Below are 27,151 nucleotides of genomic sequence, written 5' to 3'. Positions count from 1 at the left end.
TTCTCTTAAGTTTTCTCATCCAGCAGAGAATGCGGTTGAAATAGCAAAATTAAATCAATACAGCTGCACAGTGCGCGAAAAAGCTATTTTTTAATGACAGGCAATACTGACAATAACTCAAACTTTAACAAGACTTGTGTTAATTTTAAATGTATTCTTTTTCAGAATCTCCGAAAGACCAAGAGAAAGATCGTGCTGCAAGATTGTAAGGGGACAGCAAGAAAAACTCATTCATAATTCCCAATCATGCATTGTCTACTAATCAATCATACCTACAAACGAGTCAGTGATATTTTGACACTGCGGGATGCGAAACACGAAATCTGCCCGTCCAATTGAAGGGCTAACTATGCTGTCTACATTGTATTGACCAATGCCGTGTTACTGCATGAGAATGTTTGTTTTGCACTGGCTGTTTTCACTTGAACGCTTCATGAACGTGGGATTTGTTATGTTTCTTTTACAAAAGTAATAATATTTCATAAGTTGATTGCCTTTAAGTTTAAGTTTATAAAAAAGTAACATGAAGAACGGACAAAATAAGAAAAACAACAACTATTGCCGTATTGTGCATTAGCTTGGCTAGCATGTACACAAAACAAAAATAATGCACATCGATATCATTGGACAATTAGATATTATAACTACAAACTGTCACCAAAATCAAGTGATGACATAAATTCAAATATTCACAGTCTTGCGTGAACCACCGCTCGTAAGCTTGCGAACTGTTAGAGTCATCTTCGCGGGTTCCTCGCACCTGGGAGCGTTCAAACGTTTATTCTAAGAAAATGTTCACCTTACCAAACCCACGCTCTGCTTTTGTTCGAGCTGATAAGAATGCCGCACAGACGTCATTCGGCTTGCAGGCTGGTGAAGCTTGTCCCATAGGCCACTATGACTTCGAATTGATTGTCAAAACTTTGTTTAATTGTTTCACCAAACATGAACTGAAACGCTTGAATGCTGCATGGAGAGTCTAAAATCAAATCAACAGTTTGCCTGCTTTGTTCTTAATTTGGACAAATCGGTGTGTTCTGATGCCTCCATCGATGAAGAGTGGTAACAGTTCGGACATGACAGGATAAAACTGTGTATTTGAACGCATGAGATTTGGTTTCAATTATATTCTTTGTCGATGATTTCCATTTTGATACGCTACAAATAAAACATTTTCAATTACATTTATTTACTTCTTGCCAAACATGCAAAGCAAAGCATCGGAGTTTCGAAATTGCCGTATTCAAGCTTTTATATCCGTTGGTTGAAAATTATTATTAATTGGACGTTAACCGTAGGCTATCTGTTACTGCTTCCTTTTGGCGGCAAGAGTTACTGGCCGAGACCATCAGGTCTACGTCTCTCTTATTGCTAATTACTCCGTCGGCTTATATCAAATAACACCGGGAAAAAGTATGCCGTTGGTCAAAAGCCTTATCTATCACTTCAATCAATTTATTTCGCAAAATATATTCGTGATTGTGTATTTTAGGTAGAAAAGGTAATAAAGACTCGGTTTTTTACCTATTTTCGCCATTTCTTGGTCAAATTTTTCAGTTCACATTTTATTTTGAAAGTCTTCTTGCATTGAACACAGAATTTCATCAATTTTGTTTTTCCGTTTCTGTGCAAACAGTATTCCATGCACTTTTTGCACTACAAAGCAATTTGTGCAAATAACAAATCACCTTCCTAATTATTGTCTGCCAGCAAAGAATGACTCATATCGCGTCAGAGACCGACTCCTTACCCAGACAGCAAAATCGACGTTGAATCAATGTAAAAATGACGGATTTTGCTGCCTGGGTTTCGGAGTGGAATTTTAGCGCCGTCGCGTTATGAGTGACAAACACAAAATGAAACCACACGCTTATAGTAAACTGTCAATCAAGCTTTGAATATTAGCAAATTTCTTGCATTTCATAACTGGCTGTGACAAAAGGTTTATTGTGAAGTTCACGATTATCCGATACCAACATAATCGGGGTTATAAGTTGGGGCAAGAAAAAAAAGTAAAAGTCAAGAAATCTCAGGTTTCTAGCGTCACTGCTGCTACGTGAAATTGCTGAATTAGCAGAGGGCGAGACCATAGGGTCTACGCCAGTAACAGGTACGGTTAAAGAAGCCAATGTTCGTCTCCACTTTCAAGGATGTCTTCAAATGTCTTGTCATAGATACAATCCCATGCTCTCGGTATGCGTGCAACTGATGATATTGCCCAAGCATCATGTTGCTTAGTCAACATTTTTGATAAATTTCGTGTTTGGTAAGTTAAACAGTCTCTTCTTGAAATGATGATGAGATGTCCGAGTAAGAACTTAGCTTTCTGTTCTCCAGATTTAGGCAAAATACAGTTTAACTTCATAAAGCAAACTGTTACAAAATCGTAGTGGCTGCTAAAACCAAAAACACCTTACACTGAATCAAATTTCAAAAGCCCTTCAAAAAAAGTGCAGATGCAGGAATACTGGGGAGTTTTGTTTTATTAAGTTAACTTGGCTTTGATGAAGCAAGTTACCTCAATCGACCTTTTGTAAATGGAAATGCATGATCTCAGAACTGCAGCGTGAAAAACTTCGATTTTTGTTGGTTTTAATCTTCCACATCACCAAACTTCTATGAAGCGGCTGAAAATTATTCTGTATAAAAACAAAGTGCTGCTTTTTACTACTAGATGTTGCTCCTATAAAACAATGTATTACTTATATTATTTATTCATATCATTAGTATTATTATATCAAATGTAGTTACTGTTTTCTAATACCTCTACTGCCTGTTTCCCCCTAAAAGGGGGATCATCAGAAGGTCTTTATTCAAATAGAAGATTATAATAATAGTAATAATAATATTCTAAAAGAAGATATAGATTCTATTTGAAAAAGGACCTTTTGATGATCCCTGTTTCAGGTGAAACAGGCTGTAGAGGTTTTAGAAAGTACTAACTTTATTTGATGTAATTTTCTCTTCTTAGCTTTTTTATTAGGCTGTGAGCACTTTTTGTAGTATTAATAGCATTTATTGTTTCATTACTATGTGATATCTATACAATCGATCAACTAACCTTTTTTTTGTTTTTTTTCATATTTTTCTGAAAAAGTTGCAAATTTTTTACAATTTGCAGCTTAGTTTCATTATAGTCTTTTGAAAAACATTAAATTAGTAAAAATGGTTTTATTGGTGTGCTGAAATTCATAAGTGTTTGTGCTTGGCAGCATATGTTTTTTGCATAGTCCTACGTTGTTTCGCTTTCTTCTTCTTTCTTAGGCATGTTTGTGGCACTAGACATGACAAACATTGAATTAATGCAATTTGATACATGACATAATGTAGATGAGTTAATTTCTTTTTCCTTTTATGGAAGTTAGCCTACGATGTTAGTATACCGGGACTGGTTATTCTTGTACACACTCAATGGGTTGACGAAATTTTGGCAAAAACAAGATGGCAGTATTCAAAACACACGTTACCTTGTTTGTGGTAATTTACTAATGCAAGCTATTGCCAATAGCTTGTTTAAACATATTTTTTAACTGATAGCTTAGCAAAGATGTACATGCTTTATAAACGTTGAAATAGAAGTATTCTTTTCGTGTGTTGTAAGGTCTTAGACACTTTGTCATTGATGCTTCTTGCAGATCATTTGTAACATAATGCAAGAGATCTTATCACTGATATTTTTAGCTGTCAAAAGTAAGTGTATTTGTAAGAAAAGGTTTATGTTAATGTTCCTTTCAAATTCCCACCACCCATGTTGACTATTGCTAGAAACTACCAACCTGAATGAAGAAATTTTCCCTTTAAAGTGGAGTTTTTCAGCACTGCTCAGTGTTCACATAGTGAATAAATGCTTCATAATACTTTTCTTGACAAGTGTAAAGTTTTACCCATATTCCTGCAATGCAGGATAAAAATACAAAACAAACATCAAAGATGAAAACTTATTTTATTTGGGAACTAGGCTTACTACTTTTTGTGATAAAAGAAATTGACCTCTTGTCGTTACGCACCAATAAAACCATAATGCGTTTTTTTTTTCATTGGGTTGAGGAAAGATTGACGAAAAGTTTGGCAAAAACAGAAAAGTGCTAAAGTCTCAAAGTCCTGCAAACTAGTTCAAATTGGATGGATTAAGTGCAACCATACTTCTTTTAAACATGTCCATGACAGCACAATGGTGTGATTAAGGGAAAAAAAACATCACTATGACATCACAAAGGAGTATTGAACCTCTTCAGGGAAAATAAAAAACATCAAAATGTTTCCATCTTTCACTACATTTAAATGTGATTTGAGCTAAAAGTTGGGACTTTAGCACTACACTGCTTTTGCCAAAATTTTCATCAATCTTTCCTCTACTCAAATAAAAAAAATTTTTAAAGTTACGCATCATGGTTTTGTCGGTGCGTAACGACAAAAGGTTAATTTCTTTTTATCTCAAAAAGTAGTAGCCAAAACTTGTTTTAATGTTTATAAACAGATAGCCCATCCCAAAGTAGAGCTAAAAATTATCCAAATATGGTAAGCGGTTCTTAAGATATTGCCGTTTTTCTATTGCTCTTTATCTATGAAGCCACCTAGTGGCTAAGGTTATTTCACTTATAACCCGAGAACCGCTTGTGTGATTTTCATCAAGTTTGCACCAAATGCACATCAACTGGAATAACCTCTTGACGTAGTACTGGAAAAGGTGTGGAGTGCTGGTCAAAAGTGCCTTTGTGAAGCAGAGAAACAGGACACTGACCACCTGGTCCTGACATGCCCATTAACCAAAATACCAGGTGGCTTCGAAACTGTACACGAGTGTGGTACTGCATTTAACAACTGGCTGGACCAAATTACAGACAATACTTGAGATGTGCCGACCATAGGACACTGTTAATACTATTTGAGACGATGAGAAATCTTTATGGCTCGTGTGTTGAGACTTGAGATCTACAAAATTGCAATGAAAAAATATACCAGACATATTGTCTGATTTGAAATAAGTTATACCAGTTATGAGACTGTTTGTTTGTTGAAAGAGACGCTATTGCAATGAGTTTACCCCAATTGCTGCATATTGTGACATTTAATGTCAAAATAGGTAAAAAAAAAAAAAAAAAAAAAAAAAAAAAAAAAAAAAAAAAAAACGAATAGAAAACAAAAAAAAACGATAAAAAACAAAAAAACGAGCTCGTTTTTTTTAAAAACAAAAAAAAACGTTTTTTTGCATCTCTACTCACAATGCATAACTAATACGTTGTTCAAAACAGTGTTTGTGGTAACAAAATTTCTTTCAGTGCAAGCATTCATTGACTAAAATAATTTGAGTCTCATGTTGTTTTCTTTGGGCTGTTTTCTTCACTGCATTATTTTTGTCATCATTCCATAATAAAACATCATGAATTGCATATATGTCTTGGTTTACATGCCATAGAAACGAAATTTATCTAAAAAATAAAACCAACTGATCACTTTTTTGATATGTACTTTATGGTTAACACCGCTCACCTCTACCCATGGTGTAATAAATTGGGTGGGCGTAGTTGCTGTAGGAAAGGCGGCCGAGAGAAAGGAACTGCCCCCCATACTCTCGTTAGTGCCGAAGGCTTAGTATAATGAGAACCTTATCTTCTCATCACCTGATGATTGGATTCAAGTATGGGACTCACATTTACCTTACTTTATGGTAAACTCGTTGCGAAAATATTCCTGCTGTTTAGGATTGCATGAGGAGGATTTCGTGGTTCTCACTTCTTGTTTTTATAACTGCCTACTGTATTCACATTCAAGAAGATAATAATGATAACAATATTATGTGTTTTTATATAGCACTGTATCCATCGCTGATATGCGTTGCTCCTCAGCGCTTTACAAAGCAGACAGTATCAGTGCAGCAGTTTGGAAGTGCAGTTGAATAACCCACACTATCGTCCTAAATTGAATTTATTTGCTGAATACCAAGCAGAAACAAGATTCAGTGCCACTTTAAAAAAATCATTGACAAAAGCCGATATGCTGTCTATGGGACTACGTAGCCTAAGTTGCGCATTGCCTATCATCGGCGTATGAGCAGATATTTCCAGGCTAGATTGGGGAGCAGGAAATCATCAGCCACTGAGCAGTCTCGTCGTCCAGGACCCTCAGACCATGCGCACCGTTTGAAGGCCTGTGGCTTAGGCAGTGGTGGATGACATGGTCTGCGGTCTGTTCAGTAACACCACTGTAACTGAGTAACTGCCTATGAAACAGAGGTACTTACTAATTTTTTCTTGTATGTATCGAAGTGAAATCAATAAAAAGTTTTATCAAAGGGTTAAAAAGAAATTAATGTTATTCTCATGTAAAATTAACAAAACTATTTTTCTTTTTTGCCCAATATTTCTATAACAGACAAAGAAATATCATATACTGTAGTTTTGGTACGACAGTATCTCTATGGAGAGGATCATACCATCGTTACGAGGTAATTACTTTGTTTGGTCTATTTGATGCCTTACATAAAAATCCCATTGCAAAGAATTATCTGTAGTAGTCATCTATACTTAGTCTAGAATATGAATTAATAAACTGGTAAAACGTCACAGCTTCTTAGGCTACGTCTTTTAATATCTAATCATAACGATTCAGCGTACAGGTTCCGCATCTCTGGTTGAACCCCGAATGCTCTAGAAGTGCAAGACACTATCATGATATTCTGTTGCTTCATAAAACACTCATATCATCTTAACCTTTAGAAGGTTGGGCTCCTGGAGTCTTGCTCAGTTTGTGAGGGGGGCTGTCGATTCTTCTTATGCTTGTGATATCTTTGTCAATTTTTGAGGCACGGTATCAAAATTTGGGATTCACTTTGTAAAATTATTCACGCTGAGCATATCCGAAAATTAAAATTATGTGAATTTTTGAACTGCTCATATACGTTGAATTGTTGAGGTGACTTATGACTGTAATTGTAGCGTGAGTTTACACATTGTTTTTTGATAGAGTATTGAAGAACATGCATTGCAATGTTGTGATTAAATTTTTTTCTTACATAATTTTACATACAGCCAATTCCCTTCACGTTGTGAAACAGTTAGGATTAACGAGACATGGGCCAAATTAATTACTTTATCCAGCTGGTGGGAAAATTATAAACAATAGAATATGAAATATTTCAGAGGATGTGCTGAGAAATGCCTTATATCTCTCAATTTATAACCTTTATTCGCTCAAAATTTCAGCTCAATAGAGGTGAATAAAAGTTAGGAAAAGTCAAGAAATCTCGTAGTCGCAGCCTTAGTGGTTTTAGAGATACAACTGTTGATACAAAAAAGTTGAATTGACAGCCTCCCAACCTTCAAAGGGTTAAAGAAGATATTTTTCTTTGTTCACCGCAAGAATGTCCTTTCTCTGTAATTAGTCTCACAGCAGACCGTGAAATAAGGAACAGGTTTAGAGCTTTAATTAGAGAGCCTCCGCTTAACGCTGTCTTGCTCAACTATATTTTGTAGACGGTTGAAACAAAAGCAATCACACGATTTTTGTTCTTCTTTTGTTAACATATTATTTTTTTCCTGTTTGTCAGTCACCTAGTGGTTGTTTATTTCATCATAAACAATACGTTTTTGCAGAATTTCTTTATTCATCTATTTATCCAGTTTAATATGAAAATCAAAAATAGTAAAGTATTTTCAAACAAGATTGACTCTGTTTTATTTAATTATTACAAAAGTTCAATACGAACAGGAAATTCACGAACGGTTTTTCTGGAATTCTTGAATACGCTGAATAACTCTTTCATCTTTTTATCAGTAGCCTATCCTGTAGCATACATGAGTGTAGAGATGAGATAAGTATAAAAATATACCAAATTGACATGACTTGTGCAATCATGTACAAAGTTTTGTTGATTGTATACTTGCTTATGAGGAATTTATTCTTGCGGCAAGATGAATCAAAAATTACTGCTATAACAAACCGTTACCGAACAGCCTAATCACAACAATGCCTTTAACACTTTGCTCCTCAAAGGGAGGCCAGATTTGGCCCCCCCCTCATATTTCCGTTGATTACTTGAAGCACAGTAACGCCATGCACTTGGTTTTTCTTGACTTTTCCTAAAATTGCCAGGCGGATCTGATGATACTAAATTTGATGCTAAAAGTTGTGTAGTTTTCTTGTAAATTCAAGATTTTGGTGAATTTTTGCTATTTCTAGCTAACTTCCAGCAAAGCGTGAAATGGATTACATTGCGATAACAAGCCATTAGCTCATAATTGCTTCGTGAATCCATATGCGCGAGCAGAGAGGAACATCCTCTTGTTTTCCTTTGTTTGGTTTGACCTCAATAACACAAAGCGCGTTATTTCTAATGCTACAAAAAGAAGCCAGTGGTCACAAAGTTGTTAATTAGAAACAATAATAGCAAACGGTTTTTGCGTTATCAGCTTTACGAAGAAAAGCAATCTATGATCAATGTAGGCCACAAACTATTCAAAACAGTTGTTTCAACCAGCAAATATCCATTGACGAATAAAAAGCGTTACAATAAGAAATCTTCCCTTAGGTAGTGAGTAGTGACATGAAAAACCTGGTTTCGAAATAAACGTTCTATGGAAATACTCTCATTGACAAAACTTTCCATTGAGGAAATGTATCACTTCAAATGCTTTTGGAAGAAGCTGAAAAAATGGCGTTTTTGCAAACAGTAATTGTGAGATACAGTATGCTCAAAATTATGAGATCACGTAGCAGCTTACTCGATGACTACATGTCCCTTCGCTGCTTTATGTCGCATACGCTTACTTGTTATGTGTTGCATTTTTGTTCAACGGTGCACTGTGTATTGTTCCAAAGAGCGCAAAATAAAGATGATAATGCCTCGTCTTCACTACAAAATATTTTGTATTGTAGACTAGGCATAATGCTCGGCGTCACATCAGACAAACAACAAATCGGCTTTCTTGATCATTGATTCAACATCTGAATACGTTGCGCCAATGTATAAGAGGCCGGCTATTGTGAAAACCCGCCATTTATAAACGATCTGATTATTCCTAAAGTGGGATAAACTAATGGATCAAAGAATGAAAAAACAATGCTGAGAAAACTAAATCTAAGTGACGAACAATACCGATGTCTTCATTTATTTTGGAAAAATGCTGCCTAAACTTATCAACAAAAAATACCGAAAAAAACGGCAGGGATCCCGAAAGCAGAATTTGCTCGACTTTGGCATGAATTTAGTCAGACAGCTAATAAATCCACACATACAATAACGGCCACTCAACGGCTATAATATTCATAATCAACCTGGTTCTGGGCGGTTTGTGTAACAGTTTAGGGGAAGACACTACTTGAAATGGTGCACCACACAAAAGATTTTCAATGTTGATTGTGGATTTCTAAAAACCGGTGTGGATTGTGCTGCACAGTGACTTCAAGTTTAGGACAGAAAAGGTACAAAAATATCAAGATAAAAACAAAGACCTTGTGGGAAATTTGTGGGAATCATAACACGATGCAAATACCATAAACGCGTAGTTTGCATGCTGCTGTAAGCTGGCCGGTAACCACAAAGGTAGACAACAAAGGCAGTTTATAACTAGATAACAGCGTAATAAACATTATAAATACGTAACCCGACAGTTTTCTTTTACAAGCGTTTTACGTCTAACAGTAAAGTCTCCGCAAAATTTTTGTGAAGCGTTTACAAACCATGGTTATGTGAAATTATTCATCATTATTATTTTTACTTTTCGGATGTTGTAAAACGTCATCAGAAAAAATCACAAAAAAAACATTTCATTACTTCAATGTAGTAGGCCTAAGAATTTTTTATAGAATTGTAGCCACGTTTTATCAACCAAGAAGCCATTTTTTGGCAATATGAAGTTATACAAAATAATTTGCAATACTGCAAATGTTTGAAAAGAATCTAGGAAGTCTTCTCACAATCTAGCACAAAATGATTGTGTTTATTGTATCTCTGCAATATTTTTTATGACAAATTTTGAAGCTTCGTTATAATCATTTTTATCTTTCAAGTCATAAGTCCTTTTTTTTGGCCAGAAACATAATCGCTGCTTTGCTCTTGTATCGCTTCGTCGCGTTTACGCGTATTTTTTGTGTTCCAAACAATAACGACCCAGTCAGCAATTCAGTCCTTTTACATTGATTCAACATTTGTAAACGTTAAATTAATGTAGATCTGCTGACTGTGGGTTTATTTCACATTTCCTTTGTTTACGCATGTTCCTCACTGCGCTGTTGAATTGTTTCGACGCTGGCGGACTAAAATGCATTTTCAAATTGATTGACACAATCTTCAATAAAAAGTGAACTTCGAACTTAGCTTTGTTGATGTAAATGCTGTATTTTTAGTGGATGTAATTCATGAGTTATGTTTATAAACACCCGTAAGCCAAATGACTTATGATGTAGCCTGCATGATATTTGTGATGCGACTTGACACAAATCCACAATTCCAAAAGCGCCTAATTTGAACTTAGAAATTTCAGATAATTTCAACAGCTTGTTCAATTGTCTTCTCTCTACTAAAAATATTCATACTACAAACTCAATTGTAGACCTAAAATACACAAACGAACATGTAAACAGCTATTCAAGTAGGCCAAGGTGTTACTTATGAGAAGTCTGGTTCCATAAAACAAGAAGCTGGCCATGGGTTTCGCAAACCATTAGTTCAGGACAAAAATATAAAACAACGCAGTTTTGTTTTTTTCAAATTCATGTAACAATGTTACTTTGTAACTATTTTATAATTAATGAGTAGCCTACAATAAGATTTGCTCGCATGTCGTAAATCTTTATCGACGCAATGAGTCGGCACACCACACACACACTTCGTGCGGTTGATCGAGCTCTTTGTCCTTTAGAATTTTGCATGAAATCGGATTAGCACGGTTAATTAAAGGCGGCAAGTTAAATCAAAATTGTCGTTTTTGGGTACCTTTGCAAAAGTTGAAATATCAAGTTTAACATATAAAATTTTAGAATAATGACTTTTCAAACTCATAGACAAATGATTTTTTTTCACACCAGTGCAACTTCTGTTGAAATAGCACCAGCGGATCACACGTAACAGCTGATTGAATTTGATCCAAAAACGGCCCCCCCTTGAGCAGTTAACTTCCAAAAAAACGTTGAAAGCAAAGGGTTAATTCGATTAGTTTACACTTTTGGTGTTAACGGTGCAATGTGAACAAATATCGCTCCCTCAAACTGCTGGTAGACCCCTACATTATGGCGGAAGTGACTAAACGGCTTTAAGATGGTGTTTTTCAAGCCGGTCCACAAATGGGTCGTGGAAGCATTAGTATGAGTCACAAAACAAGTGAAAAATAAAAATATTTTCCCTATTATTTTAGCAAATAATAACTCCCTTCTTCTTTATGAAAAGTCTTAAAGTCTGAGCAGAGTCGTTTATTAATAAAAATGCCTAAACGATTATGAAGTGATTAATAACTCCGATTATTAACATAAGTGACGGAAATGTTTGTGGTCATCTTCCATCATCATTGTTTTCAATAAGTGTTTGGTATCAATAACACAGGAGCACGAGAAGAAGAAGTACTGGGCTCTTATTTATCTATCCAACATAATCATTGCAGTAATTTTTTTGCAACTTTTGGCTTTTGGTAGAAAAATATTGCAGCGCTAACTTGCATGGGTTGGTCTAATTAGAAAATTAAAGAAACCCTATACACAAATGTTTTCAATATCACCGTCTTGGTTGTCGGAGTTAAAAATGCAGTGCTCTGTTTATAGTTTTACCTCGAAGCAATCAATCAAATCAAGAACCGTATTTCAGATTGCAGCTACCACTCCATATGTTGCTATGCAATTAGATCTCGTCTTTTTTGGAGCATTTCTTTGTACACGATTAGTCGTTTTATTTCCTACTTGCGATGTCTGTCTCACTTTTTAGCTAAGTAGTTTCAGAATTTGTTTCATTCGCATTTGCAATATGTTTCTCGTTCAATATGCCAAACACAATACATACTTGCTTAAAGCAGCGAGTGCAGTGCAATATTTATAGAATATATCGATACCACATTCTATTTGGCTTATCACATACCATTTGTTGACTCCGTGCCTTAATGGTGACAGCTCTGGTACGAAGTCCGAAATGAGGTTGGTTTAACAGAGATTGAGGTCTCGTTGATGTGTTTTTACCTGTGATAAACCACTGTGATAAACCACAGCAAACTCGCAGCATCAGGCTAAACAGGTCGTTAATATCTATATTGTGAAGTAAGCAACGGTCATGCTGCTAAAAGCGAAACTCAATCTATTGCAAAATGGACAATATCAAACAATAATTTGTAACAAGATGGACGCTGTTTTATTTACATTAAGCACAAGTACATATTTAATATTTCTGGATTTCTTGAATACGTACGTTGAATTATTTTTGACATTTTTCCGTAACCTGCAACACAAATCTATGCATGAGTAAGATAATACTTTTTTTAAACATACAAGGCATTAGTAAAATTGATTTTTCAGGATTCATTTTTGCAAGCTTATTAGATTTGTATAATTTTTTGATTACTCATCAATATTCTTTAATCGTATTAATATTAGTAGTAAATTTTAAAATGACCTATTAATGATAAAAATCTCTCAAAAAAATCTGGTTTTACATTACTATTGTTGATTTCTATTATCACGACCACACGTGCTCCTTCACTCTGCACCTTATGTCGTGCGTCAACAACTTCCCGTCTAAATAAACTGATACGGAGTCGTCTTCGTAAAAGCACTGAAGCCACTGGGAAAACTTAACCACTTGTCATATTCATAGACACTATTTTGACTAAGATTTTTAAATGTTGTTGTGACATTGTTAGAGTTGCCAGACCAACAATTAGTGTTGTTACTGATATGCCTTGGCTTATCATTGTTATTAACGTAATTGTTCCCGCAGGGTGTTTAGATATCGAGAGATGGATACAATGCGCCATTGTTCTCGACCATGAGCTGTTCGTTGTATCCAACCCTCAATACGAGGAAGGAATATAATGATGATGACGATGTGTTTCGATAAAAAATTCTGCTCCAAAAAATAAAAACTTGAAATTGCAAAAAAGAATTATAATCACGAATTGCTAGGTCAGAATAAATTTACATTCACTAAAGTGAAAGCATAATTAATAACAAACATTATTAATTATTTTATAATTGTTGGAAAGATTTAATTCGATCAACCGATAAGATTTTTGAACTAGCACAGGAAGCTTAAGATGTGCAACGTAAATGAGCTTTATTATTTTTCAACTAACCTTTTTTATGCAAGATTATCAGAAAGTTCTTTCTCTTAAGCCACCACGATGGCTCGGTCATCGCGGAGATATTTTCCTTGTCGTGTATCACCATGAGTGTCGCGAAAATAACGTTCTTGCTTTGCATCGGCATGGAATCCATGAAAATATTGTTCTTTTTTAGCATCACCTGGACATATACGAGAATTTTTTTCATCTTTTGTATCACAAGGATCACTGGAATATTCATCACTTTTCGTATCACCAGGTATGCCACGGGAACGCTCGTCTCCTATTTTGTCACCACACATGCCATGGGGACATTCGTCTCCTGTTGTATCACCAGGTATACCTATGGAATATTCGTCTCCTTTTGTATCACCAGGTATGCCACGGGAATATTCATTTTCTTTTGTATCACTAGTCATGCCAATGGAATATTCGTTTCCTTTTGTATCACCAGGTATGCCAATGGAATATTCGTCTCCTTTTGTATCACCAGGCATACCAATGGAATATTCGTCTCGTTTTGTATCACCAGGTATGCCACGGGAATATTCATCTTCTTTTGTATCACTAGTCATGCCAATGGAATATTCGTCTCCTTTTGTATCACCAGGTATGCCAATGGAATATTCGTCTCCTTTTGTATCACCAGGTATGCCACGGGAATATTCATCTTCTTTTGTATCACTAGTCATGCCAATGGAATATTCGTCTCCTTTTGTATCACCAGGTATGCCAATGGAATATTCGTCTCCTTTTGTATCACCAGGTATGCCACGGGAATATTCATCTTCTTTTGTATCACTAGTCATGCCAATGGAATATTCGTCTCCTTTTGTATCACCAGGTATGCCAATGGAATATTCGTCTCCTTTTGTATCACCAGGTATGCCACGGGAATATTCATCTTCTTTTGTATCACTAGTCATGCCAATGGAATATTCGTCTCCTTTTGTATCACCAGGTATGCCACGGGAATATTCGTCTCCTTTTGTATCACCAGGTATGCCAATGGAATATTCGTCTCCTTTTGTATCACCAGGCATACCAATGGAATATTCGTCTCCTTTTGTATCACCAGGCATGCTGCGGGAATATTCGTATCCTTTTATGTCACTCTTCTTTCCTGTACAAGCTGGGAGGCATCCTTCCTCACATTCGTATCCACCACTTTTTGTGACGTAACAGCACTCTCGTACACAGCGCCTAAAATAGAAACAATTTGAAGGTAACTGAATTAGTAATTTATATTTAGTCATATCACAGACATGGAGATTTGGAAAAATATTTAGTCATATCACAGACAATGGAGATTTGGAAAAATTAGCATTATTGGGGATGATACAGGAAAAAAAAAAAGTTCGACAAAAATTAACTTATTTAAACAGCTTGAATCAATGGGCCACAAACACAACAGTCAAAACGAAGGATTTTATACGAGTGGCAAATGACCAAAAAGTTTGGAAGACCATGATCGCCAACGTCTGTATCAGATCAGGCACATAATCATCATCATTTAGTCATAAATCATTGCACTGTAAATTTAGTTTCGATAACTTAAAACTAGAAGGACCAAGTACGTCAATTGACGTTTGGTGAAACTTGCATGTCTTACACTTCATTTTTAATCCTCGTAAAAATCAAACTTTGCACTTTTAAAAGTCATTTATCCCTATGAATCAAGGAAAAACTCGCGAACATGTTTACAATGGTTGTGACATGTGCGACAAGCATTGTTTACTGCAACATGTTCTACATGCAGGATTTTGACACAAAGTTCAATGGCCAGTTCTATTTTTGCACTATTTAGCACAACATGTCCGGCGATATTTAGTTGCGGGTTGTTCCAGATTGTCACTTTCTCTTCGTTCCAGTGAGTTTTCCTGTAGCAGGAGAGGCTGTTTTGTACGTAGTAGATTTTGCAAGAGGTGATAAAAAAGAAGCAATCCAGAAGATCTTTGCTTACTTTTTGCGTGTACACTCTTCTGCTTATGATGATTTCACAAACTGCTTTGTAGATAACCCAACTGTTCATCGTACCAATGTACATGACATCATAACAGACGTGTACATTTTACGCTACTTGCTTGCACTGAGTGCAGCCCAGAAATTTGATCTAAAGCAGCGTGGTCTAACTTCTTTTCATTGCGGGCCAAAAACTTTTTTTTTTTTATCTTGCGGGCCAATGTTTTTAAACAGCGATTCATGGGCTCATTGCTGGCAAATTTTACATAGCCTATGGCATATAGTTACTACTCTTTAAAACCTCTACTAGGCTCTACAGCTTGTTTCATCCTAAAAGAGGGATCATCTTTAACTTTATCAACTTTAGATTTTAATTTTAGACAATAGCGTTGGTAGGCTATCCACGACCACGAGAATCGTAGTTGTGGCCATGCGAACGCAAGCGTAAAGAGCCTCGTTTCCAAGTTGATTTCGATTTTTAATATTGTTCATTGCCGAAAACGTACATTCGCAAATGTATGTAGTTCCAAACATCGAGTGGCCTACAGGCAGGGGCGCGGATGCCCCCCTGCCCTCAATTTTTCTGTGGATGGTGGGGGCAATGGTGCCCTTTTAAGGTCATGTCAGCTACTGCACATTTTGAAATTTAACAATTTCTGCTATTCGCTTTTAGCCTAATTGTAATCTTTCATTATTGCCTCAAAATAATATTCACAAAATGTGATACAAACACAAAAGTCTGTATCACAGTCGGTTAGATCATTATAACATTGCAGGATGCCCTTTTGTGCCATTGTTTTTTGTATACCGGACACTTATTATATCATTACTCGATAATGAGCTCATAGATGAGCATTATCGCTATATCTTGTCTTAAAAGTTTAAAAAAAATGGCCTTTCAGCAACAAAAGTGCCCTTTTTTCAAAATCTTGCCACCCTAGTCAAAAACCGCTCCGGCGCCCCTGCCTACAGGTTCAGAACAGCATCTTTTAAAAGGGGAAACTTCTCCCTTGACACTAACTTCCAAAAGCTTGCAGGATTTTCCATTTTCTTTGACAGCAAAAACGAATCGTTCTGAAGTTCACATAATTGGAGTTGAAGTTTTGAGGGCTGTCTACTAACTCTCACGCCCATGGGAAAATTTTTTGAACAAAGTGGTATGGTTGTGCATCACAAAGGATCACTCACAAAGTTTTTTTGTCAATTACAATAACAAAGAAACAAAAATTGAAGTGATATTGCTAGAAGCAAAGCTGACTATCAGTTCGATGGCCAAAAAAAAGGAGCTCGCGAGCCAAGTTTGGCCCGCGGGCATGCAGTTGGACCACTCTGATCTAAAGCATCTACACCAACTTTGGTTTTATTGTAAAAGAGCACAGTTGCAGGCTTACGATTGTTGGTTTTGGGAATAGCAACGTGCTTGGTTCTTCCAAGTCAAGGATTCTTCAACTTTTAGGCTGCGCCATCCTTGACGTCACTTGTAAAATTTGTGCAGATCCTTTTCTCGGTTTAGTTATAAATCAAAATCAAACTAAATAAATTTTAATTGAAATTAAGTTACTACTCACTAAAAATCTTATAGGCCTATTTCATCTTATTAGGATCACCGGGAGGAGCTTATTCAAATTAATCTTTAAATGTTTTGGATTTAAAAGCAAAGTTTACTTTCCATCATACATAAATCAATAGCCTAACAACTTTTTTTATACCTTTAATGATTCATTCGTATCTTAGTTCAAGACAATGCACATCTCATATCAAGTTCACAGTTAAGTTCGTTTTAGTTTGTGTCTTCACACTTGCAAGTCCAGAATAGCCACTTTCACACAAAAATATCGTCACAAACAGCTATTGTTACATAACGTGGGGCGTTCCCCCATGTTCACTGTTCTACTAACTCACTGTTCTAGACAATGCTGCACTTTCTCAGCAACCTTTGACTCTAAAAACACGATATTCGACCAATGTGTTTATACTATGGCCGTGGGAGAATAAAAGATTTTAGTTTTGCAAATCTATTTTTTAAATGCAACAATTTAAATTTTTCCAAATAATTGAATGTTTTTGTCCAAACTAGCAACGTTTTTTTTTTTTTTTTTATCAAGGTTGCGACTGCCTCCGCTCCCTGCACCTTCATCTTTTACGGCTATGATATATAGGCTACCAATGAAAACATAACAGTCAGAAAGTATGAAGTAATACACTTTTACAGAATAGGAAATGCCAGCATTTAAAAATAAAACAACATCAGCTGAAGTGTTTGGTCCTTCTATGTTGACGAAATTTTAATAGCATATCATAATGAATAAATATATTTCAACTTACCTTAACCTTCTTGCGGATGAATTCGGTGATAGAAGTAAAACAGATAAGAGCAACATTTCTACCAACGTATTCATTGTAGCCTAACGCAAATTGATTTTTTTATAACATAGGACAAGATGGAACTTACAAAATGTTTTATAACTGATAAAGGAAAGTGAGAGTGAAAAGCTCTTAAAGTTTTTAGTATTTTCCTTTTTCTTCAGCAGCCATTGGCCGGGATAAAGAATGCATACTGCACCATGTGTTGTGCACAGATGTTCATCGATTTTACTCTGGTTTTCCCTTTGCCAATCATATAAAGATAAATTATTTCCATCACCTTTTTTACATCACATTTTGGGTATAGGTTATGTAATCTTATTTTAGTCTTTTCAAAACTTAGTCTTTGGATAGACTAAATTTAAATCTGTCCGGTTGAGAGGCCTCGTTTCAGTGTATAAAAAATTTGATTTAACATTTGTAAATTAATGGCCTTTTATAAAGTATTACATCTTGACCTTAATAACTGCATGGTCATCGAGACCACTAGAGTGCTTCAAAGGTCAAAGTTTGAAGCATTCATATTCAATTCTTTTATAAGTTTGTATTTGTAAAAAATGAGTTGAAAATTTATTTTGATTTTTATAAACTGGTTATTGAAACAAAGTTTTTATAACGTTACGCAACGAAACAAACTTAAAAATAACTGTTTTTTTTTTAATTCTCGTGTAAATGTATAAATATTATTGGCCATATTTTTGTTAAAGTGATATATTAGTCCTAAAGTTTATACAGTAGAATAATTTCAAACAAATGATTTGTCGTAGTTTGGTTGAAAAAATATGAAGTGAACAACCTGCCACAAGCTGATTAAAATTTCACAAGTTTAGTCTAAAATTTAACATAGAATATACGACTAAAGTAATAACAAGCGCTGCGTAGTTGCTTTAAAGTTGTAAGACCACTTATAGATTTATTCTGTTCAAGTAATGATCTTCTTACATGTTGGCCAGTGTTTTTCAGGAATCCAAAAGCTCATCTGGAGCTGAGACATAATGGAGGAATTCTACAATATAATGGCTCTCTTTTTGCATCAATAAGATAGATTTGATTATTGCTTGTATTCCCCGACCGGTTGGTTTTGGATCTTTATCCTCGCACTGCCAAAGCTTTTGATATGTTATTCCTGGGGGTTTCGCATACTTGTAGAATGTAGATGGCTTTTGAACTACTGACGCAGGGCCGGTTACCGAGATAGGCAAAGTGAAGTTGTTATATCTCTACCTGGGTGTAGCAAAAAAAACAAAGATTCAAATCGACCAACCAACTTAATTTGCTTTCATTTTCAATCTGAAAATATTTTTCAAAACATACAATCCGTTCCACAATAGAGATCAAATCGGAACGACTATCAATCAATCTCTGCACAAGGCAAGAAACATATTGAAGCGATTGGCAGAGTGAAAAATAATGTTAATAGCAGCTCATGAATAGGAAATCAGTAAAATATCCCCTCTAAACACTCCGGATATGTTGTGTAAAGTGAAACCATTAGAACACATACCGGAATGCAGTAAGTCCAATCTTTTTTCTACTAGTAACTTAAAACTGCCATATGGGTTTTCTTATGTTCCAGTGGGGTTTTTGTCTAGAAACATATGCAGCTAAGCTTGAGAGTAGGATTTGCAACTCCTAGCATAAATGCTTTAAAAATGCTAACTCAAGCTAATGCAAAGATGGGTGATATAGGGTGTGATGTCATAGAAGTAGCATAGAAATAGTTTGCTGCATTGTGAGGGTACTACAAAACAATAATGTTGTTTTGCGCACAAAACTACCTTATGAACACCAGATTTTACTTAAAGTAAATCCACTAAACTCACTCTGGCTAACGGTAATGAGATATCGCCAGCATGGTTTTTCGATTTCCACTTTAGGTCTATTATGTTCATCTGTTTTCAATCTCATATCACGTCTAATGCAGTTTCTCGACTTCTTTTAAAAAGTTAATTCTAATAAAGTTTGTTGAACAAAATAGTTCACGAAATTATGCCTCAGTTTTATGCATTATTCTTGACTTCGTGTTGAAATTTATGAGTCTCATTCTGCAATACCCTGACCAAAAACAACCTATCTACCTTAGAATCCATAACGCAAAATTCAAAAGCGATGCTTTGAATGACTTTTTCAATCTTTTTCTAATTTGTTAAGACTAATGGTTACTGGAAACAAGACTATTCAAAATAAAATGTTTTTATTGTTTTGAATTGTGTTTATAGAATTGATTTAATTTCGATAAATTCTTTCTGCAACTCACTGAAAGCAATGGCGTAGATCGTGAGTTATTCATTGAATTCGTTGAATAATAAGACAGATCTTTTGGTGGAGAGTTTACTTTGCTTTGCCACACACATTTGAAACAAATGAATATGTCCTGATTTATTTTTATTTTGGCAAAAAAATAAAAAAAAATAAATACCGAATCATTTTTATAGTGCCTTGCTTTTATCACGAAAATTCCGCTGAACAGCGAAGTGGAGAGACTCTTGCACGACGTTCGAAAGTAAGTTATATCTGAAAAGCTTTACGGGAAGAAAATGGTGAATAGAAATTATGATGGATGGCAAATTTTAAGCTGGAAGCTCAATTTATTCGAAATGACAGTAGTCTAACCGAAACACGACACATTTCAATAAGATATAAAATATATCTTACTTGTTTCACATGATAAATGATTCCGGCAACGGCTTTTATGACGTGAATCTTTTGGTTTTCAACAGAACCAAAATTTATGTCTGTTTTTTAATTCTTTTTTTTAAATTGAAGACCGAAGTGGCTATAATGCCATGTATTTGTGAAACGAATCAGGACACCTACTGTAGAAATCTCTGCTTTCGCATCTGTAAAGAAAACGTTCGTTGGTAAACACAAACAGCATTTAAAAATTGTACTTCCTGAAAAGACCAAACCGGTTATTTGTTACCGGGCATGTAAATGTGTGTTTGATTGTTGTTATGTTACACTATTTGTTCATTTTAATCTGACTTTCGGCAAAATTTTGAAAACATTTATAAATCAATCCGCAATTTCAAGTATCATTGCACAATGCACGAACGTACATTACATTGATTTTTTATAAAAAAGAATAAGCGCGCATCGACTACAGGCGATCACCATCATATCAAGCCATACCACTCACCAAGAATATTGGAATAGTTTTGAGCTGAAAAAGAAACTAGAAGTTTAATACGTAGACCTCATGATAAGCTTCGAGGGGTCACTGTTATATCATGCTTTTCCACAGCTCTAGACCACTACTATGAGTATAAACGAAGGACTAAAATTTAATGCGAGTGAATTCAAAAATGTTTCATAATATATTCAGATTGAATTTATATTTATCCCTTTGCTGGACTTTGTGTACCGGGGAACCAGAAATCTTGATGTATTTATTACTTTAATTTATTTGCTGTGTGGCAGATAAATGTTCATTTTGCACGATAGAGTGTACGATTTTTCAATTAAATGTACGATTTTGCACGAATCATTACTTATGTAAATTAATCGATTAATCAGTATTATGGAATAGTGATGTTGCAGATAGAAAATTGAGATTGTTTTTCGATTTTCATTCTTGCAGCTCGGAACCATGTATGTTGATTTTATTTAATTGAATTTTAAAGTGCTTTTCGGGATGAAACAATCTGGGTATAAATACAAAGATTGAAAAATGTTTGTCAAATTTTTATTCTCCATATGTTAGGCTTTTATCATAAATTATTATCTAATTTGAAGAAGCTGAATTTACTACAAATTCAAATAGCAGGATACACCTCGATTAGAGATATTAATCTTCGATCTGTTAAAACTGCCAATTTTCATATTGTTAGGGTAGCTTTATTATTTAAAAGCAATTTGGTTTTAATCCTTCAGCTTGATCAGGCATATTAAAAACTACAGTTGTAAGTAGATGAAGAAAGTCGATAAATAACAGGTTATTTTTCAAATATTGTATTTGTGGTAGATTTGATTGGAAATATAGACATTTTGCTTTTAAATTTATGCTGCAGAAAAGTTTGAAGCATTTTAAATTTCGAGAGCTTCTGCTTCTGGTTTTATTCTCACCTCAAGTGCAGTTGGTGGTGCAGATTGCACTCCTCCACATCACTCTGTCAACAGAATCTTCCTCCTTCACTCCCACTATTTCCATATCTTCTGCTACACAATCTCTTCATCTTCTTTTCGGCCTTCCTCTTTTTCCTCACCAACTTTCACTTGTTTCATTCTTCTTCTGTCATAATTTTCGTCTCCCCTTACGAAGTGGCCCAACGATTTAAGGCGCATTCTCAGATTAATATATTTTTTTCATACCGCAAGCACTCAAGAAAAATAGACTGACAATAACACGATTATCCCATTATCATCAGTGCAAATATATACCAGGATCAAAAGGAACTCTTATCAATGCACTGCGATAAGTTATCAGGACATGTTAAAAACATTTACAGTAGTTGAAGCATATTGAGATAACGTAGTTTGTCAAACTATACGATTGATGTTTCAAGAATGACTCCATCTTTTCGTTTGGGCTGCATTGGAGTGTATAAATTGGAATTTTATATTCACTATTAACACAATTAGATGTTTTTCTCGTAAATTATGTACTGTAGATGTGCTATTACTGTGTGCAAGTATTGTAATAACAAAACGTTAATACTCTAATAAAATAAATCCATTTTGTATGTAACTTGAACATATTGAAAACCTTACGTTGATAGAATTAATTTTACACCAATGTGATAAGTCTTTTCAACAAAATGTGGGTTGATTAACGATTTCTTTGAAAATGTGGGTAAGTTGAATTAGTGAGAATAAGCTACCAGTGGCTTTATTTGCAGGAACGATGTGGTTACGACAGACTGAAAATCATTTTTAAGTTTATTCTATATGTACAGAATCCTAGCGTTTCAAAATTGTAACACTGTGTGAATGATTCAAATTTATTATTTACGTCAACATTACTGTCTTGGAAAAAAATTACCCTTTTTACTTCGAAACGTGGCAGTCTTGGAATAAACGAAGTATTTTATGATCTAACTGGAGCATTTAAGAATGAATTTGAAAGTCGTATTTTTAATGTTTTGTTTAATTGGTTGTTTGAACTTATCATCTGCTTGGCCAAGGGCACAAAGGTAAGAGGAGTTAGCTACTATTCATATCACGTATTTTTAAGCCGTTCCGTAGCCACGTGTGGCAAGAGGATCTATACCGAGAAGGACATTTTAACTCATAAAAATAAGTTGTCAAGCTACAGAACTTTTACATTGCATTTGGTTAAATTTTTTTATAATTATTTTTTTTTTTTTATTAAAAAAAATGATATTCATAATTATCTATTTCTAAAGATGATTTTCAATATGTTGATGGAAACGTTGTTGGCATACGCAACACAAAAGGCAATGTGTTTGATAAAAATCTACACTTTTTTTTCGGGTTTTCTGTATTTAACCGGTAGACTTTTCTATACACTTATCAATTACAACATGTCCGCAAATTAGGCTTCACTGTATATTATGGTAAACAATTCAAAATCTACAGATTTCTTTGCCAACGACAAAAGCAATGACATCGACTATACGTGGTAGTTAAAGAATTCTGTAGTCGCAGAAGAAAAGACTTCTCTAGCAATTTATGATTTGTGCAACATTATTATACGTTAAGTTATACTATATTGTATATTTTGACTTACAAAGCTGAATATTTATACATTATTATTACTGTAAAATTGCCGTATGCACTTACAGTAGTACCCAAACATGCAATATTTGAAGTTATAATGATGCAAAATGTCATTGTTTTGCATGAATCTTTCAAAGTGGAAAAATTGTAAGTATTTGTTTGATTTCAGTTTTTAAAAAAGTTAAACATACGTTCACTTACAGACCACGCAGTCGTCGACATGCAAGGCAGAACTGTCTATGGAGCCCATGGAGCACAACTACACCATGTACAAGAACTTGCGGAATTGGAGTCTACATAAGAACGCAATATAAAGTCGTAGAAGCAAGTCATGGCGGGTCGGATTGTTCTGGAAGTTTTATCCTGTTGAATTATTGCAATGTGCAATGCTGTCCAGTGAATTGTACATGGGGTTCATGAGACAACTACGGTGAATTTTCAGCATCATGCGGACGTGGAGAAATGAAAAGATCACGTACCATACAAACTGCTGCCAAGTTCGGTGGCGTAAGTTGTGTCGGTGAAGATACAGAAACAGAAAATTGTAATGACCAAAACTGTCCTATTGATTGTTCTTGGTCTGAGTGGAATGCATGGGAAGAATGTCCTGTGACTTGTGGAGGGGGATTACAATCACGAAGAAGATCAGTTAACGTTCCAGAGCAATATGAAGGCAAAACATGTAGCGGAAGCAATAGAGAAACAAGGTAACTGTTTACCAACGCTTGACTTTAATTCAAATGTACAATGTTTAAACTTGTACTGTATAGCCTACCGGAGTACAAAAAAGAGTGAACTTGTTCTTGAGCTTGAAGTTTCCTTATTACTTTACCATCTTACGAATACCATCTTACTATTTTACGAATACCATCTCACCATTTTACAAGTACCATTTTACCATTTTACCATCTTTCGAATATCATTTTACCATCTCACGAATACCATCTTGCAAATACCATCTTACAAATACCATGTTACTATTTTACGAATACTATTTTACCATCTTACGAATACCATCTTACCACCTTGCTAATACTATTTTTTTAGAGGCACCATCTTAAAATAGACCAGAAAGTTTGCGTGGCCTGGATCACGAGTCAAAAAACTGACTGCTCTTCAGTAGCATCACCAATACAAGATGATAAAAAGATAGATCTTCCACTCCACTTACATGATCATGTCGACTAAAAAGTATATCGAACACGCGTTAATTCAAAATTTGTCGGTAACGTTTGCAATGCTTTGTTTTGGTTGTCATGTAAAGTCGACTATGCTTTGCAGTAGCAACTAATTCGAATATTGTTTTATACGAATTCTATTACAAACAATAAACAAAATGACGAGATTTTCAAGACTTAAAATAAACATTAAAATTATGCTCTTCTGTAGCCTACTGTAGTTACTTACTAAAAAATTGAGTTTTGTGCATATGCAGTGGCAATATATTGTTGCTATGAAATGTGTAAGAATTTTTAGCAACCGATATTTTATGTGGTATATCATTTATTATTTACAAGGCGCACGTATTATCGGTAATATGTTTGATTTTTCAGATGTTAACAAAATCAAAATGTTTACCGTTTCCAATAACGTTAATAGTGGACAGTCTCATCAGAAGTAGGCCAGGCCGGGCACTGTACCACTGGTTAAGAGTTTTAATGAATGATGGCTTTCCTGCTTTGGTGATATTAACTATTAATCTGATAATTTCAAACAAAAAACAACGTTACAATGATGATGTTTTTCTCTATGAACTTGCCGGTATTTATGTATTGCGAGTTATGGTTATCAAATTGTAGTGTCACGGCTAGGAGCTCGGGTCAGGCGATTCAAAATATCCGTTACTCACAGTTATTTTTATTGTTAATTAACCCTTCTTCCGCCTCGAAATACCAACTGTTCTTTAAAATCATGAAGCCTTAACCCTTTTAAGGTTGGAGGGGGGCTGTCAATTCAACTTTTTTGTATCAACAGTTGTATCTCTAAAACCACTGAGGCTGCGACTACGAGATTTCTTGACTTTTCCTAACTTTTATTCACCTCTATTGAGCTGAAATTTTGAGCGAATAAAGGTTATAAATTGAGAGATATAAGGCATTTCTCAGCACATCCTCTGAAATATTTCATATCCTATTGTTCAAAAATTTCCCACCAGCTGGATGAAAGCAATTAATTTGGCCCATGTCTCGTTAATCCTAACTGTTTCACAGCGTGAAGGGAATTGGCTGTATGTAAAATTATGTAAAAAAAATTTAATCACAACATTGCAATGCATGCTCTTTATTACTCTACCAAAAAACAATGTGTAAACTCACGCTACAATTACAGTTATAAGTCACCTCAACATTTCAACGTATATGAGCAGTTCAAAAATTCACATAATTTTAACTTTCGGATATGCTCAGCATGAATAATTTTACAAAGTGAATCCAAAATTTTGAAACCGTGCCTTAAAAAATAACAGAGATATCACTCCTAAAGCATAAGAAGAATCGACAGCCCCCCCCCCCCAAACTGAGCAAGACTCCAGGAGCCCAACCATCTGAGGGTTAAATAAAAATATGCTTACAAAAGCCAGGAAACTAAGCGTCATATTTAAAGTTCCCAAACAGTCTGCACATGGAAAGCTTGAAGCAATTGAAAAATTTTTTTTAGAACATGCAATGAACTGGAGTGTCCAGTGGATTGTATATTTTCAGAATGGTCGGAATGGGAAAGGTAAATTGGAATATTTTAAACTCTGTTGTGGAAAACAATTTTTTAATTATTCAAGATTGGATGAAGCTGGCAAAAAGGCAGAAACGCCAATACTCGTACCAATGTTTTACCAATTAATTGGAAATCCTACCATTGTTGTTTACGACCTATGGTTTCATGTTTGTTATTTGTGCGGTTCTTATAGTTCCCTCTGACCTCAAGCTAAAAGTAAAAGTACGAGCAAAAAGTCTTCACAAAATAATTTTCTCGAACATGTCTGCAACATAGGTCGCTCATTATTATGAAAATTTATTGTAAAATTATATCCAAGCTTTTTTCGAGTGATATTTAATGCCTGTGGTATTAACAGGCTCAAAGTTTTTGCCCTAAATAAACAATTAATTACACAGTTCTTTTTGTAGTTGTAGCAAGCGATGTGGGAATGGTACTCAAATCAGACGACGTCAACTTGTAATAGAAGCTTCATTTGGTGGAAGTGGTTGCACTGGAGACATAACAGAAGTTAAAAACTGCAGCATGGAATGCCTTCCAAGTAAAGAGCAACGCTTTAATTTTTCTTTTTTATCAGTCATACAAAAATGTTGCCATGATTTTGTATGCTCATTAAACCAATTTGGACAGATTCGTTTATATTTGATTGACAAAGAATAGTATAGCATTCTTGAATATCATAGACAGATAATTAATTAACCGTGAATTTAAATATATTCTATATAAAAATCTGCAATAAAGAAGGATGTGATAGTAAAACTTACAACTATCACAAGATTGTGCATTGTGCAATGCATCAATGAGCCAGGCAGTGGCCTAAGCGTGTGCAATGAAGGACTCGCCGAGGATAACTTGACTTGCAGAGATCATTTGGACTAAATATTTTCATTTGTTGTATAAACGGTATTTTATGCTCTAGTCTAGATGTTTGAAGTATGTGAATTTAAAATAAGCTGTCCAAATAAAAAAATAAAATATTTTAAGTCATGTCACACAGTTGCCCAAGGTCATATGCGTTTCATTATTTAAATTTTGGGACATGCAAATATGTTAAGATTAATATGTTTTGCAAATACTCCAATGAATCACTTGTTTTTAATATTAGCAAAATCAATGCGACATTGTTGTAATGCAATTTAATTGCCAATCTCTTTATTAATGGAAGCATAGGCTACATGTTG

General features: G+C 34.9%; 3 protein-coding genes across 5 annotated transcripts in view; 1 reads left to right on the top strand and 2 right to left on the bottom strand.

Moving 5' to 3' along the window:
• The window catches only part of LOC145776804 (spondin-1-like), a 30,964-nt gene that overhangs the window by 3,467 nt on the left and 346 nt on the right, over nucleotides 1-27,151 (top strand). Inside the window, exons 3-4 of the mRNA XM_082588025.1 lie at nucleotides 25,917-25,979; nucleotides 26,381-26,511. Coding sequence (XP_082444151.1) covers nucleotides 25,917-25,979; nucleotides 26,381-26,511 — 194 coding nt within the window. The remainder of the gene's footprint in view (nucleotides 1-25,916; nucleotides 25,980-26,380; nucleotides 26,512-27,151) is intronic.
• LOC145777633 (uncharacterized) lies at nucleotides 152-13,763 on the bottom strand. Of its 3 annotated transcripts, XM_082589068.1 has the most exons (4): nucleotides 13,269-13,763; nucleotides 12,386-12,415; nucleotides 12,062-12,159; nucleotides 152-1,158 (listed from the first exon to the last, which is right to left on the bottom strand). In XM_082589068.1, the coding sequence occupies exons 1-4, from the start codon at nucleotides 13,495-13,497 to the stop codon at nucleotides 1,120-1,122; spliced, it is 396 nt and encodes a 131-aa protein (XP_082445194.1). In that variant the 5' UTR covers nucleotides 13,498-13,763; the 3' UTR covers nucleotides 152-1,119. The 3 variants fall into 3 exon arrangements, 2 of the variants coding, with proteins under 2 accessions (XP_082445194.1, XP_082445193.1); XR_014290338.1 differs by lacking the exon at nucleotides 152-1,158 and having other exon boundaries at nucleotides 11,984-12,159; XM_082589067.1 differs by lacking the exons at nucleotides 152-1,158; nucleotides 12,062-12,159 and having other exon boundaries at nucleotides 12,179-12,415.
• On the bottom strand, nucleotides 13,828-17,680 carry LOC145777411 (uncharacterized). The gene is made up of 3 exons (XM_082588779.1): nucleotides 17,544-17,680; nucleotides 14,020-14,459; nucleotides 13,828-13,940 (listed from the first exon to the last, which is right to left on the bottom strand). The coding sequence occupies exons 1-3, from the start codon at nucleotides 17,615-17,617 to the stop codon at nucleotides 13,828-13,830; spliced, it is 627 nt and encodes a 208-aa protein (XP_082444905.1). The 5' UTR covers nucleotides 17,618-17,680.

The sequence above is a fragment of the Aplidium turbinatum genome, chromosome 9 (genome assembly GCF_918807975.1).
Source record: "Aplidium turbinatum chromosome 9, kaAplTurb1.1, whole genome shotgun sequence".
Classification (NCBI taxonomy): domain Eukaryota; kingdom Metazoa; phylum Chordata; class Ascidiacea; order Aplousobranchia; family Polyclinidae; genus Aplidium; species Aplidium turbinatum.
Note: the sequence above shows the minus strand (reverse complement) of the source record. Positions and strands in the feature narration are given on the sequence as shown.

Coding starts and splice junctions, on each gene's coding strand:
- LOC145777633 (XM_082589067.1), bottom strand. CDS start 13,753: ATGCCTGGTGATACAAAAGGAGACGAATATTCCATTGGCATACCTGGT.
- LOC145777411 (XM_082588779.1), bottom strand. CDS start 17,617: ATGAATACGTTGGTAGAAATGTTGCTCTTATCTGTTTTACTTCTATCA. Junction 14,460..17,543: donor TCATCCGCAAGAAGGTTAAG/GTAAGTTGAAAT, acceptor TTTCTATTTTAG/GCGCTGTGTACGAGAGTGCT. Junction 13,941..14,019: donor ATATTCCCGTGGCATACCTG/GTGATACAAAAG, acceptor TGGCATGACTAG/TGATACAAAAGAAGATGAAT.